A 14,089-nucleotide genomic window follows, 5' to 3' on the forward strand; every position below is an offset into this window, starting at 1 on the left:
GATCTAGTCTGATCTCCCTGTGTAAAACATGCTTTAGGGCTTCCATTAATTAATTCCTGCTTTGAATCGAGTATCTGTGTTTAAACAAGAGCATATCTCTTAGTAAAACATCCAATTATGATTTAAAATTTTCCAGCAATAGAGAATCCACCACAACCCTTGGTAAGTTGTTTCAGTGGTTAATTATCCTCACTGATAATTTTTAAAATCATATTTCTAATCTGAATTTGTCTAGCTTCAGCTTCCAGCCATTAGATCTTGTTATACTTTTATCTGCTAGATTGAAGAACACTTTTTTTCAAATTTTTGTTCCCCATGTAGATACTTAAAGACTGTGTTCATCAGGTCACTCCTTAATGGTTTCTTTGTTAAGCTAAATAGATGGAGCTCCTTGCATCTTTCACCGTAAGGCATGTGTTCCAGTCCTTGAATCCTTTTTTGTTGCTCTTCTCTGAACCCTCTTCAACTTAGCACCATCTATCTTGAATTGTGGACACCAGAACTCGACAGAATTTTCAGTAGCAATTGTATTGTGCCAGATACAGAGGTAATATAACCTTCCTACTCCTACTTATACCTCAAAGGATCACATTAGCCCATTTAGCCAGTGTTGCACTGGGAGCTCATGTTCAGCTGATTAGCCACCATGACCTTCATGTCTTTATCAGAGTCAATGCTTCCCACGATAGAGTCCCCTGTCCTGTAAATATGACCTGCGTTCTTTGTTCCTAGATGTGTGACTTCGGCTGTTCTGAAATGTGGTTGTGGTTAGACAAACATCCGTCAGGGATGGTCTGGGTTTATTTGATTCTGCCACAGCACAGGGGGATGGACTAGATCAGTGGTTCTCAAAGCCAGTCCACCACTTGTTCAGGAGAGCCCCTGGTGGTCCAGGCCAGTGTGTTTACCTGCCATGTCCACAGGTTTGGCCAATCGCGGCTCCCACTGGCCATGGTTTGCCACTTCAGGCCAATGGGGGCTGCAGGAAGCGACGTGGGCCGAGGATGTGCTGGCCACACTTCCCACAGCCCCCATTGGCCTGGAGCAGTGAACCGCAGCTGGATGCGGCAGGTAAACAAACCTGCCTGGCCCGCCAGGGACTTTCCCTGAACAAGCGGTGGACCAGCTTTGAGAACCACTGGACTAGACGACCGCTTGACGCCTCTTCCAGCCCTACATTTCTATGATTGTTCGCTTGCTTCCAGTTCACCAAACGATCCAGATTGCTCTGTATCACTGGCCAGTCCTCTACATTTTTACCACTACCACAATCCTTGTCATTTGAAAACTTGATCAGTAATGTTTTCTTCCAGGTCATTGATAAAAATGTTAAAAATAGCATAGGGCCAGGAACTAAGTCCTGCGATGCTGAGTGTAAACACACTTGCTTGATGACAGTTCCCTGTTTACAGTTACGCTTTGAAATCTATCAATTATTAATTCGTCCTTTTGAAATAAACTGAATCCCATGCAATGTATATAGATATTTTGGAGAGGACTGTTTAAGTGTGATATTCGGGCTGCTTTACATGGACAATTAAGAGCTACATTTTGAAAATGCACCTTCTATTTATATGCACACGGACCATCTTACATACGCAAAACTCTTTCCAATGGATTTTTCACATAGAAATGCCATCATTTACTTGCACAAATTATATTACACCAAAATCTGCACCTATCCAGTGTGTTCACAAATAGTATTGGGTTGGTTTTTTTTTAAGTTGTTTAGATACTTTATTTTCCTTGTAATGTACATAAGACTTCCATCAGGCATCTGATTAGGAGGTGCTTATACCACTGCTTCACATCTGATGTTTCTGAAAAGAAGAAGCTACTACATAATTTAGTAAATATTAAAGCAGGGGTTGGCAACCTACAGCACATGTGCCACCTTTGGTATGCAAGCTGATTTTGCCTGGCACACAGCTGCCAGCCGGAGTCCTGGCCGCTGGCCCCACTCAGCATCCTGCCAGCCTGGGGTTCCGATCACGCAGCCAGCAGGAGGCTGAGCGGGTCCGGCAGTCGGGACCCCAGACTGGCGGCAGGCGCGGGCCCCGGCTCTCCCCTCACCACACTCGGGTTCTGTGGCTCCCGGGAGTGTGAGCTGCTGCCTCTCCTGCAGCAGGCTCAGGGGCCCCGGCGGCGAGAGAGGAGCTGAGGGGTACACAGAGACCGCCGCCCCATGCATCCGCTGCAGGACTCCCCCAGGGGGGGCACCAGGCCGCAGCCCAGGCAAGCGCATCCTCTGGCTCCCCCTCACCGCGATCAGGTTCTGCGGCTCCCGGAAATGTGAGCCGCTGTTGCTGCCACCTTTCCCACAGCTCCCCCACTCCCGCTGCCCCAGCACTCCACATGGAGTTTTGCCTCCACATGGAGCCAGTGTCTGACCGGCATGGGCATGGTAAGGGCAGTCCTGGGGGCAGTCAGGGAGCAGGGGGAGGATTGGATGGGTTGGGAATTCTGGGGGTCCTCTCAGGGGCAAGGGAGTGGTTGGATGGGGCATGGGAGTCCTGGGGGTCTGTCTGGGGGTGGGGGTTTGAATAAGGGTTGGGGCAGTCAGGGGACAGGTAGGGGTACGGTCCTAGGGGGGCAGTTAAGGTGAGGGGATCTCAGGAAGAGGTAGTCAGGGGACAAGGAGCAGGGAGGCTTAGGTAGGGGGTGGGTAGGGTGACCAGACAGCAAATGTGAAAAATCGGGACAGGGGTCAGGGGTAATAGAAGCCTATATAAGAAAAAGACCCCAAAATTGGGACTGTCTCTATAAAATTGGGAAATCTGGTCACCCTAGGGGTAGGGTTTCTGGGGGGCAGTTAGGGGCAGGGGTCCCAGGAGGGGGCAGTCAGGGGACAAGGAGCAGGGGGGTTGGGGGTTCTGACCAGGGCCATCGGGGTGGGAAGTGGGAGGGAGTGGATGGAGGCGGGGCTAGAGTAGGGCTCTCCCCTCTTTTTGATTGTTGAAATATGGTAACCCTAGGCGAGGGGAGAGCTGGGGGGTGCATACATCCACTGCAGCCTGCAGGAGTCCCCAGGGGGGCGCCGGGCCGCAGCCTGGGCAGGAGGGGCAGGGGGGTTACGGCTGTTCCCCACTAGCGGCACTGCCGCCTTTGCAGAGCTGCTGCCTCCTTGCAATGCGCCGGCTCCTCCATGGCTGGGGCTTGATGCTGCTCCAAGCGGGATGCTGTGGCTCTCCAGTGTCTCCGGAAGGCGGCTTCTCCCTGCCGTGCTGCTGCAGCGGCCCACGCTCGGCAAAGCCAGTGAGTGGACTCAGGGCGGGGGCCACTGGGGTGGGGTGGGGAGGGGAAGGCTTGGGGGGGGGTTGTGCACCTTCCAGGGGAGTTCAGGGGGTGGGGAGGGGAGAACCTGGTCTGGGGAGCAGTCCCTGGGCACGGCTGAACATGGCTGGCCCCTGGGGTCTGTAAAGGCTCATTGGGATTTGCCCCTCAATGAACCGATGTGCAAGGGGGGAGGAGGGCACAAGGTGGAAATTTCACCTAGGGCACAAAATATTCTTGCACTGGCCCTGCCCCAGGGGGTGTGTGCACCCCAGGTTAAGAACCACTGCACTAAACTGATAGGTCCTCATTTTAATTTAATTTTAATTGAATCTTCTTAAACATTTAAAAAACTTGTTTACTTTACATACAACAATAGTTTATAGACTTATAGAAAGAGACCTTCTAAAAACCTTAAAGTGTATTACTGGCACACGAAACCTTAAATTAGAGTGAACAAATGAAGATTCAGCACACCACTTCTGAAAGGTTGCTGACCCCTGTCTTAAAGCAATGTTTAAGAGGCACTGAACTGATCTTTAGCTTTAACTAAAACTTTCATCAGAACAGTCAGGATCTTACTGTTTCAATGGATATCTTAAGTGTGTATCACAGTGAAGGGAGGCACTGGATAATTGCTATAATGCTTTTCAAGTGGCAGACACCGCCACAATCCTTATAAAATCCATTAAGTAGATCCGTTATTTCCTCAGCCTCTGTGCAGTTCACAGTTCCTGGTCTCTTGTCTTTTTTTTTTTCATACTCTGGGAGAAAAGTGTTTAAAGTAAAGAAAGAATAGAAAACAACAGTATAATAATGATTGTCATGATGCTTCCTGCCCAAATCCTTACGTTCAATCTCTAAACATTGATTTTTGGGAAGCTGAGATTATTTGTGTGGTCTCAGCCAGTGTCTTTTAGGTATATATATATATTTTTAAAGAAACCTTGATAAAAGATTATGAGCGCAAGTTGTTCAAATTTGGGTGCCGATATGAATTTAGATGCCTAGTTTTAAGTAACCCAGTTGGAATATTTGGCCTCAGACACTTTTTTCACTCTTTCTTTTGTTGTTTATTTCTGATAGCACATACAATATGCTAAGAAGGCGGCCCTGTCCCTGCCTACATTAGCTAATTTCTATAGTGCCTGTAATCTTTCTATGCAAGTACACACACCTTTGTGTATGAGAGTAGGGGTTGTATAATAACAATCCCTCCCTCTTACATCTTTTCAGCAGTTGCTCTCAAAGAGCTTACAAAGGAGGAGAGTATTATCCCCATTTTATAGATGGGGAAACTGAGCTTTGGAAAGGTGACGTGACTTGCCCAAGTTTATCCACCAGGCTAGCGGCATAGCTGGAAATAGAACCCAGGTTCTCCCATGCCAAAGCTCTGTCCATTAGACCATTCTGCCTCTAATGTAAGAATGATGGTTGATTCCACTCTGAGCCCTTCCTGATATATGGTGGGGATAAACCGTGGGCTAACGTTCTCTTGAAGTGGTGATGCCATTTATCCCAGGATAAGTACGCAGCCGCTGAAATATACACCCCCCTGTGAACAAATTAGTTTTGCCAGCCTAAGGGTATGTTTACACTACGGGATTATTCCGATTTTACATAACTGGCTTTGTAAAACAGATTGTATAAAGTCGAGTGCACGCGGCCACACTAAGCACATTAATTCGGTGGTGTGTGTCCATGGTCCGAGGCTAGCATCGATTTCTGGAGCGTTGCACTGTGGGTAGCTATTCCGTAGCTATCCCATAGTTCCCACAGTCTCCCCCGGCCCTTGGAATTCTGGGTTAGATCCCAGTGCCTGATGGGGCAAAAATCATTGTCACGGGTGGTTCTGGGTAAATGTCGTCAGTCATTCCTTTCTCCGGGAAAGCAACGGCAGACAATCATTTCGCACTCTTTTTCCCTGGATTGCCCTGGCAGACGCTATAGCACGGCAACCGTGGAGCCTGTTTTGCCTTTTGTCACTGTATGTGTACCAGATGCCGCTGACAGAGGCGGTACTGCAGCGCTACACAGCAGCATTCATTTGCCTTTGCATGATAGCAGAGATGGTTATCAGTCATTTTGTACTGTCTGCTGTGCCATTGTAAATTGGCAATGAGATGACGGCTATCAGTCCTACTGCACTGCACCATCTGCCACCAGCGAGGGGAGGGGAGGGGAGGGGACGGGAGAGGATGCTACTGTTTACTGCTGCAGCAGTGTTTCTACCAGCAGTAGACATAGGGTGACATATAAAAAAGTCAAGAAACAATTTTTTCCCCTTTTCTATCACGGAGGGGGAGAGGGGGTAAATTGACGAGACAGACCCTGAACCACCTTGGACAATGTGTTTGACCCTACAGGCACGAGGAGCTCAGCCAAGAATGCAAATGATTTTCGGAGACTGCGGGGACTGTGGGATAGCTGGAGTCCTCGGTATCCCCTCCCTCCCTCCATGAGCTTCCATTTGATTCTTTGGCTTTCGTTACGCATGTCACGCAGCACTGTGCTGTGGACTCTGTATCACAGCCTGGAAATTTTTTTCAAATGCTTTGTCATTTTGTCTTCTGTAATGAGCTCTGATAGAACAGATTTGTCTCCCCATACAGCGGTCAGATCCAGTATCTCCCGTGCGGTCCATGCTGGAGCTCTTTTTGGATTTGGGACTGCATTGCCACCCATGCTGATCAGTGCTCCATGCTGGGCAAACAGGAAATGAAATTCAAAAGTTCACGGGGCTTTTCCTGTCTACCTGGCCACCGCATCCGATTTCAGATTGCTGTCCAGAGCAGTCACAGTGGAGCACTGTGGGATACCACCCGGAGGCCAATACTGTCTGTTTGCGGCCACACTAACCCTAATCCGATATGGTAATACCGATTTTAGCGCTACTCCTCTCGTTGGGGAGGAGTACAGAAACCGGTTTAAAGAGCCCTTTATATCTATATAAAGGGCCTTGTGTGGGCGGGTACTGCATTAAATCAGTTTAACGCTGCTAAAATCGGTTTAAATGCGTAGTGTAGACCAGGCCTAAGCAATAGAAATTTGATAGAGAAAACGTGCATAAAAGAATTTTTTTTGTTTAGTCTTGGAAACAGATTTAACAAGTACAGACAACAATCAACAACAAAAATTATGTGATGCCCAAGTTTTACATGTGATAAATAGCCTCAGTTATGTGGGAGCATAAGTTAAAAGTATGATTGGGGGGACAGAAAAAAATCTCTGCTACCTTTAAGGTAGCGAAATGACTTCAAATTAACCATGCATTGTCTAGTCTGCTATTACCATTACAGGTAAAAAGAGCAGGAGTACTTGTGGCACCCTAGAGACTAACGAATTTATTTGAGCATAAGCTTTCATGGGCTACAGCATGCATCCGAAGAAGTGGGCTGTAGCCCACGAAAGCTTATGCTCAAATAAATTTGTTAGTCTCTAAGGTGCCACAAGTACTCCTGTTCTTTTTGCGGATACAGACTAACATGGCTGCTACTCTGAAACCTGTCATTATTACAGGTAGTTACTGTTAAAGGAGGAATATATAAAGTGTTCATGGTCTGCATAGTGTATAGTGAGAAATTTCTCATATTGAGAGATCAAAGATTAGGGAATTTTGCACTGGTGTAGCGACACAGATGTAGTGATGGGATAAAATCCCCAGTGATGTGCTGCACCAGTGTAAATGCAAGTTTGCACTGGTGCGACTTTCCCCAGTTTGAATAGCAGATAGTCCCAGGCACAGACATGGCTGACCTCAGTCCCATACAGTACTTTTTTTACTCCTCTTCACATTTTCCAATGTCTACACCATTTGATTCTTAAAGCTGCCTTTACTCCAGAAATAATTAAAGCCTTGGGAAAGCAGGCCTTCTAGCAAAAGGCCAGCAGTTACGTTTTTCCATCTTTGATCTCTCTGCACTTAATGGGCATTAAAGTTTCATACCAGTGAACGTGTGGGGAAACATGAGCCATGATACCGTGCCACAGACTTGGCATTGTAGAAATGTTAAAGACGCAGCTGAGGGAGGCAGTGCAGGAAGCGAAGGCCCCTTGAAGGGAAACACCATGGGAAAAAGGCAAAAGAGGGTGATGCTGAGTTTCATAGAGCACATTAAGGAATAACAACTAATACTCGCCCGAGCCCTACAACTTATTTTAGAATAATGCCAGGAATGGTCTTTCTTTTCTGATGCAGATTTCCAAATTAAAATCTTTTGGTAATTACCAGCTCCCCTTTCATCTGAAAATTCTCTTCAATCAATAGACTTTTAGGTAAATTTTAGTTGATTTTTTTTTGGTAGCTGATTTTGCATCCTGATGGCAATACAGTAGAACATCAGAGTTCTGAACAACTCAGGAATGAATGTTGTTCATAACTCTGAACAAAATGCTATGGTGGTTGTTTCAAAAGTTTACAACTGAACATTGACTTAATACAGCTTTGAAACTTCACTATGCAGAAGAAAAATGCTGCTTTCCCTTTATTTAGTAGTTTACATTTAACACAATCCTGTAGTGTATTTGCTTTTGTTTGTTTGTGTCTGCTGCTGCCTGATTGCACACCTCCAGTTCCAAATGACATGTGTGGTTGACTGGTCAGTTCATAACTCTGATGTTCATAACTGAGATTCTACTGTACCAGGATTTATAGAAATATACTATGGCAATAATTGCTGTTTTATATGATAAATAAGGCATTTCCTGATAAATATCAGGTGCATTTAATATCAAGTCAGGAAACTATACTGTACAAGAGTTTTTTTTCCCAGCTAAAGAGCAATTTTATATATAAGATTATTTAAATCTTCCTCTTTTATGTTGTACCTGATTTTAGATAAATAAAAACACATTTAATTTAACAGGAAACCATGGAGGCTTATGTGCTGTGAATAGTCACTTACTTAGAGAGAGGTGAGATAATAACACCAAAGATCTGAGATGGCAGAGAAGCGTATGTTAGCACTGCTTGTTCTTTTTTTAAAAACAGCATCATGTTATAATGTGTATGGGTGTGATTGTTATGCAACAGAGCGCTACATCTGAAACAATTTACGGAAGCATTGTTAATGACCTTTCAGTGAGCCTGTCAACGGTAGCAAGCACTAAACAAACAGCTTAACAAGCTGAAGCAGAGCCACTTCTCAGTTTATTAGCCTCTTTTATGTGTTTCCATGACACGCCCCCTACTCCTGTGTGTCTGCAGGCCTGTCCATTGTTTTTGTTCGGTTTTGTTTTTTAAATGCAAACTGTTCCTTCTCCTGCTGTGAGGGACCAGGAGGTGCAGATTTTAGGCATCCTTGTCTGATGTCTGGCAAACCTCTGCTAATCTATGAGGGTCTTTTGGTTCTCAAAGGATCTGACTGCTCATAACTAATTCATATGACCTACATCCACATGGAAGCTTTAAACATGTAGTTAACAGACTCTGGCCACTGCTTCCCCGGAGTCTGTGTCTGGCTCCTCTGAGCCTTAATGTCTCTTAAGGCTGATGCTGTCAATGTTGATATTAAATCAGGGTTACAAGATGGGATTGGAATCACTGTGTTAGAACCTGCCCACAGATCATTAGAATTTTAGCTCCTACATGAGAATGACCAAGGGCATTATTCAGAGCACTGTTTATGCCTTCCTTTAATCTGAGATCCTTCTCATTTTCAGTGAGGAAGATGGCAGAAAGCTTCCCTATCCAGCTAGCAAAATCGTTCATTTCCAAGGAGTAACTTTTGCTGCATGATGGGTTTTTATTTATTTTAGATGTGGCAGCAAAGTCATTGCTCATTTCCTGGGAATTCTTGGCCAGTGCGTAATGCGGGGATGCCAGAAACTCTCTGCATGCCTGCCTCACTGTTCCTTGAATGCAGGATCATGTTCCAGATATCGGAGAATTTGCTTTCCAAGACCCCAGTGTCCCAGAACAACTGGTTAGTGGCCCCACGCATCCCACCATTGGTTGTCCCACCCTACGCCCCCCAGCTTTCCTCATCTTGGAACGTGAAGATCGAGGGTCAGGGTTTACAGAGGATGTGGAGGCAGCAGATTTTGAGGGCATCAGAAGTAGGATTGCCAGGTGTCCAGTTTTCGACCAGAAAGTCCAGTTGAAGGGGGACCTGTAAGGTGTCCGGTCAAAAGTTCTGCCCGGACACTAAAAGCCCAGTTACCACTTGCCAGGGCACCGAAACAGGGAATTGCTGCCTCCAAATGCCACTGCCAGCCCACCAGCCTTCCCCCTGCCAGCCTGGCCTGTGGATTGGGAGGGGCCAAGGCAGGGGGCCAGAGCAGCACAGGGCGGGCACCGGATAGTCAGCCCATGCCAGCTCCTTCTCAGCCAGGGCCACTTCCTACCTGCAACTCCTGGGCAGGCAGGTAAGCAGGCCAGGCCTTACCAAGCCTGGCTCTGCAGGCCACAGGTAAGTCCTGAGAGGGCAGGGAGACTGCAACCAGTGGGGCGAGGGCAGGGGGATCAAGCAATGGGGTGGGAGGGTGTAGTGTCTGGTTTTAAGAAATTGGAAAGTTGGCAAACCTAGTCAGAAGGGGCATATTGGGAACATCAGTCAAACTAACCTGTGCTGTTGCTGCAGTGCACTCTCCCTATACCATTTGAAAATGTACAGTTCCTGTCCATTCTACTCCTCTGTATGGAGCCTGGCTTTATGTTGTTAAATACCGTGTCAACTATTTATTATTTATTTGCATTACGCTGGTGGCTAGGGGCCCCAGCTGAGACTGAGGCTCTGTTGTGCTGGGCCAGGTACATACCCAGAGTAAGAGTCAGTCGCTGGCTTGAAGAGCCTAAGATCTAAATAAAACAAAATCCATATAAAGTATTATTAATAGTATAAGCACCTTGTTAAAACAGATTTTCTCAGATCATAGGCGCTGACTTCCTCTTTACCTGGGGGGGATGCTTGATTTCCTCCTCCCCCCTCTCCTAGCCCACCCCCACTCCACTCCTTCTTCCAAGCCCCCCAACCTTTTCCCGCCCCCACTCCACCCCTTCATCAAACCCCATCCCCACCCGCCTCTTCCCCCAAGTCCCCAACCTCCCCCTGCCTAGATTGACCAGATAGCAGGTGTGAAAAATCAGGACAGAGGGTGGGGGGGGTAATAGGTGCCTATGTAAGAAAAAGCTCAAAAAATTGGGATTGTCCCTATACAATTGGGACATCTGGTCACCCTAACCCTGCCTCTTCCCTAGCCTGAGTGTGACCCATCCCTGCTCCTTCCCCTCTCACCCAGCGCCTCCACGCCGCAGGAGTGGCGCGGTGTGTAGGGGGCGCCGGGAGAGGGGGGAGGAGCTTGGCTGCCGCTAAGTTTTTTCCGTGGGTGCTCCAGGTCGGCGCCTATGACTCAGATCCTTTGTGTGGTTGGGGAGGAGAAATCAAATCTGCAACCCCATGCTCTGGGTTGTCCCTAGGCCTCTGACTACCAGATGCTAAGACTAGATGACAGGGGATGGACCACTTGATGATTGCCCTGTTCTGTTCATTCCCTGCTATTCAATAGGTCTATCCTGATACATGGATTTTAAAACCAGGATAGAAGTAGTAGAGTAGAATACACGAGTCAGGCTAGCGAGATATTACTTAAATGAAGGTTCTGTCTCTGTGGTGTGTATGAAAGATCTCATGGTGTTTTTCATAAGAGTAGAGAATGTATACTGTGTACTTGGTGAGAATTTCACCTCCTTGCATTTTTCTGTAGTGTGATGTGTGCTTTTTACCTTCAACGTCAGAGATGGCTGCATTTCAGAGATGTGTGTCTAATTACTAAAGCACTTTAGGATCTTTTTTATATCAACAGCAGTCACTGTATATACTGTAAAATATTAGCAAGTGTACAAGTAATTAGAATATCTGCTCAATTTTATTGCAAAAATTCAGTTATTTGATGCTTTTTCTATATAATTGCTGAACACTGAAGGGTGTTTACATTAGAAAAAGGCACTGGGCCAGATTCAAACCTGATGCAACTCCACTGAAGTTACTAGTTTTGTGCTTGCTTATACTAGGTTTCAGTTTGGTCCATTGTTATTAAGAGACTGATTTCTGACATTAAAGCTTATGCTCTTTGGGGCAGGGAACATATTTTTGTTGTGTTTGTACAGGACTTGGTCTATGACAGCAGTTCCTTGGCACTACCACAATACAAATAATAAATGGTGGTCATCATTAAGGTTTAGAGAGAGCACTTTGGGCTGGTGCATTCTAAATGTCTTTAGAAACATTGGCACACATTGCTGAGGATAGCAGTGATTCCTTGAGAATCCCTTTGCAGCTAGTAGGTGTCTAAGGCCACGTCCAGACTAGATATTAAAATCGATTTTAGATACGCAACTTCAGCTACGGGAATAACATAGCTGAAGTCGAATTTCTAAAATCGAGGTACTCACCCGTCTGGACGGCGCTGCATCGATGTCCGCGGGTCTCCGTGTCGATTCCGGAACTCCGTTCGGGTTGATGGAGTTCCGGAATCGATGTAAGCGCGCTCGGGGATCGATACATCGCGTCCAGACTAGACGTGATATATCGATCCCCGAGCAATCGATTTTAACCCGCCGATGCCGCGGGTTAGTCTGGACGAGGGCTAAGGGAGACAGTTTGGTTGTATCTCAGTCTTATACCATTAGTCCAGTTCACTAGGCTGCACAGCTCCACCACGGAGCTGTCCGCATGGCTGGAATAGATCATTGTATTTTTGATGTTTCTTAGTCACTCATTTAAAACTCAGGATGACATTTTTGAAACACAAATAAACTTCTAGTTCAGTTATGGGGAATTAGGCAAGAGGCTTTGCTCAGTGTTTCATTAACTTGTATCTGTGCTGTAAACAAAAAGGATATAAGTTTGGCATCTTGCTTAGGTATGTAGCATTTCCAGTAGCCTCTAAGCTTGGGTCTGTGCTAGCAATTTATGCCAGTACAGTAGTGTCGATTCAGGAGTGACTTTTTTTTAAAATGACATTTCTATACTGGCACCAGCTTTGGTGTAAATGAAATTATACCAGTATAACAGTACTTCTGCCACTGTAGCTTCTTTCTTTCGGGAAACTGGTATAACCTATACCAGCAAAAACACCCTTTTACAAGTATAAGCTGCATCTAGACTAGGAGCATTTGCTGATATAGCATCCTTTCTACTGTAGACTAAGAGGGCCTAACCTGGTTGGCCTCTCTGCACTATGTTAACATTATTATTAATTATTTGCTTTGTGGTAGCACCTACAGACAGTAACTGAAATTAGTGCTCTCTGTGTTAGGTGCTGTATATAGATAAAGAATAACTGAAGTGCTGCTGCTTCCCATGTTTTGCCTGTTCTGAGGACAAATAGATTTCAGTCATCAGGGCTTTCAGTCTGGCACTTTGCCTTGCACAAAATTCACTTGAAAGAAAAAGATCTTTTCCACTTAATGGCTCAACAGCTGTAACTTGCATTTTCAGTATAACTGGATTCTGCTCTCCCTTGGATTATGTACATGACTTTATGGCTGTTTAAACCCCCAAAGCTACATATTTTTTTTTTAATTTTTTCACTGTGACTCAGGACCCATCCAATCCCTTAGTCATTAGAAACCCAGTTGTTTTTCCAACTTGCTTGGGTTTGACATTCATTGATTGTGTGTATGTGGCTGGCTCCCAGTGTTTGGTGGCACCTCTTTGTTTATTAAGAGCAAGACGCAACGGGTTGCATCAAAAGATGTTCTGTTCTTGTCCTCCCCCAAGAAGCGAGAGCTACGTGCCTAACGTGATGTCACAGGTCTGGAGTCAGTACTGCAATCTGCAGCAGACATGCCTGCAGCAGGGTGAAAACAAATATCGACAGGAAATAGAAGCAGGCATGGCATGGACAGGGATCACGTAGAATGTTTCCCCTAGAGAAACCTGCTGTGCCTTTTCGCGTAGTCACGTCAGTTTGAAAAGCACACGCATTCCTACTGATGATACCTGTGTTGCTGTTGTTTTTTAATCTGGCTGGTGATCTTAGTCTGGTTGACTGGCAATTACTTCCTCGTGTCAATGCAGTTTCTTACTGGAACCTTTTGTCTCCTGACGAGGCTGCGTGTGCTTTTCTCAGGAGCAGCCATTGGTTGCGTGTCCTCTGACTGTCAGCCTCAGCAGTGGGAAAGTTTCAAGTTACCAGGATGGCAAGCCCACAGAAGAGGCGGAGGTAGGCAGACAGAACAGTTGCAGCTGCTATTCCTGATTGGCTACATGCTTCAGCTGCTTCTCTGGAACAAAAGGTCAAAGAGTACTGCAGCAGCATATTGTAGCACAGCGAAGCAGCAGATAACGCAGCATTACTTTTACTCGGAGAAGTTTGGAAGGGTGCAGTACTTCGCTAGCTTCCTTGGGTGATAGTAGCTTGCTGTACTCTCCAGTGAGTTTTCTCTGTGTAGCCTATTGCAGTGGTAATCCCGTGCCTCTCTCTGTGGCTAGCAAATAGGAATGCACTGTTGGTAGTGTGAGAAGACCTTCACTGCAGAGAAAAACCGGTTGTGGAAGAAACAGTTGTATGTTACCAATATAGACTTTCATTTCAGGAATGGCTTGTGAAATCATGCCTCTGCAAAGGTATATTGCTGGGTTTTTTTACTAGCTATTATTTGGATTCATGTAGACATTAATCATTACCAGGGCTGAAGTGATGCAATGCCAGTAGTACTTGTGCCTTGTCATAGCGCTGTATATTATATATGGATGATGTTTTTCTGATAGTTTACAGGATATGATTTTCTTTTCGTTGCTGAGTGAAACTTGTGTAGTTGTTTAAAAGTTCGTCTTATTCCTGTGCAGCTCAATGTAAAATACTAGACTTG

The 14,089-nt window shown here is 45.8% G+C and overlaps 1 protein-coding gene across 11 annotated transcripts in view; it reads left to right on the top strand.

Moving 5' to 3' along the window:
• Positions 1–14,089, top strand: part of FAM13A (family with sequence similarity 13 member A) — a 224,449-nt gene that overhangs the window by 124,745 nt on the left and 85,615 nt on the right. Inside the window, exon 1 of one of the 11 annotated variants that reach the window (XM_030564855.1) lies at positions 12,932–13,440. The exons of 8 other annotated variants lie outside the window; for them this stretch is intronic. In XM_030564855.1, coding sequence (XP_030420715.1) covers positions 13,415–13,440 — 26 coding nt within the window. In that variant the 5' untranslated portion in view covers positions 12,932–13,414. Of the gene's footprint in view, positions 1–12,931; positions 13,441–13,494; positions 13,845–14,089 lie in introns of those variants that run through there. 2 more of the 11 variants (XM_030564854.1, XM_030564858.1) reach the window with 2 other exon arrangements.

The sequence above is a fragment of the Gopherus evgoodei genome, chromosome 5 (assembly GCF_007399415.2).
Source record: "Gopherus evgoodei ecotype Sinaloan lineage chromosome 5, rGopEvg1_v1.p, whole genome shotgun sequence".
Lineage (NCBI taxonomy): Eukaryota > Metazoa > Chordata > Testudines > Testudinidae > Gopherus > Gopherus evgoodei.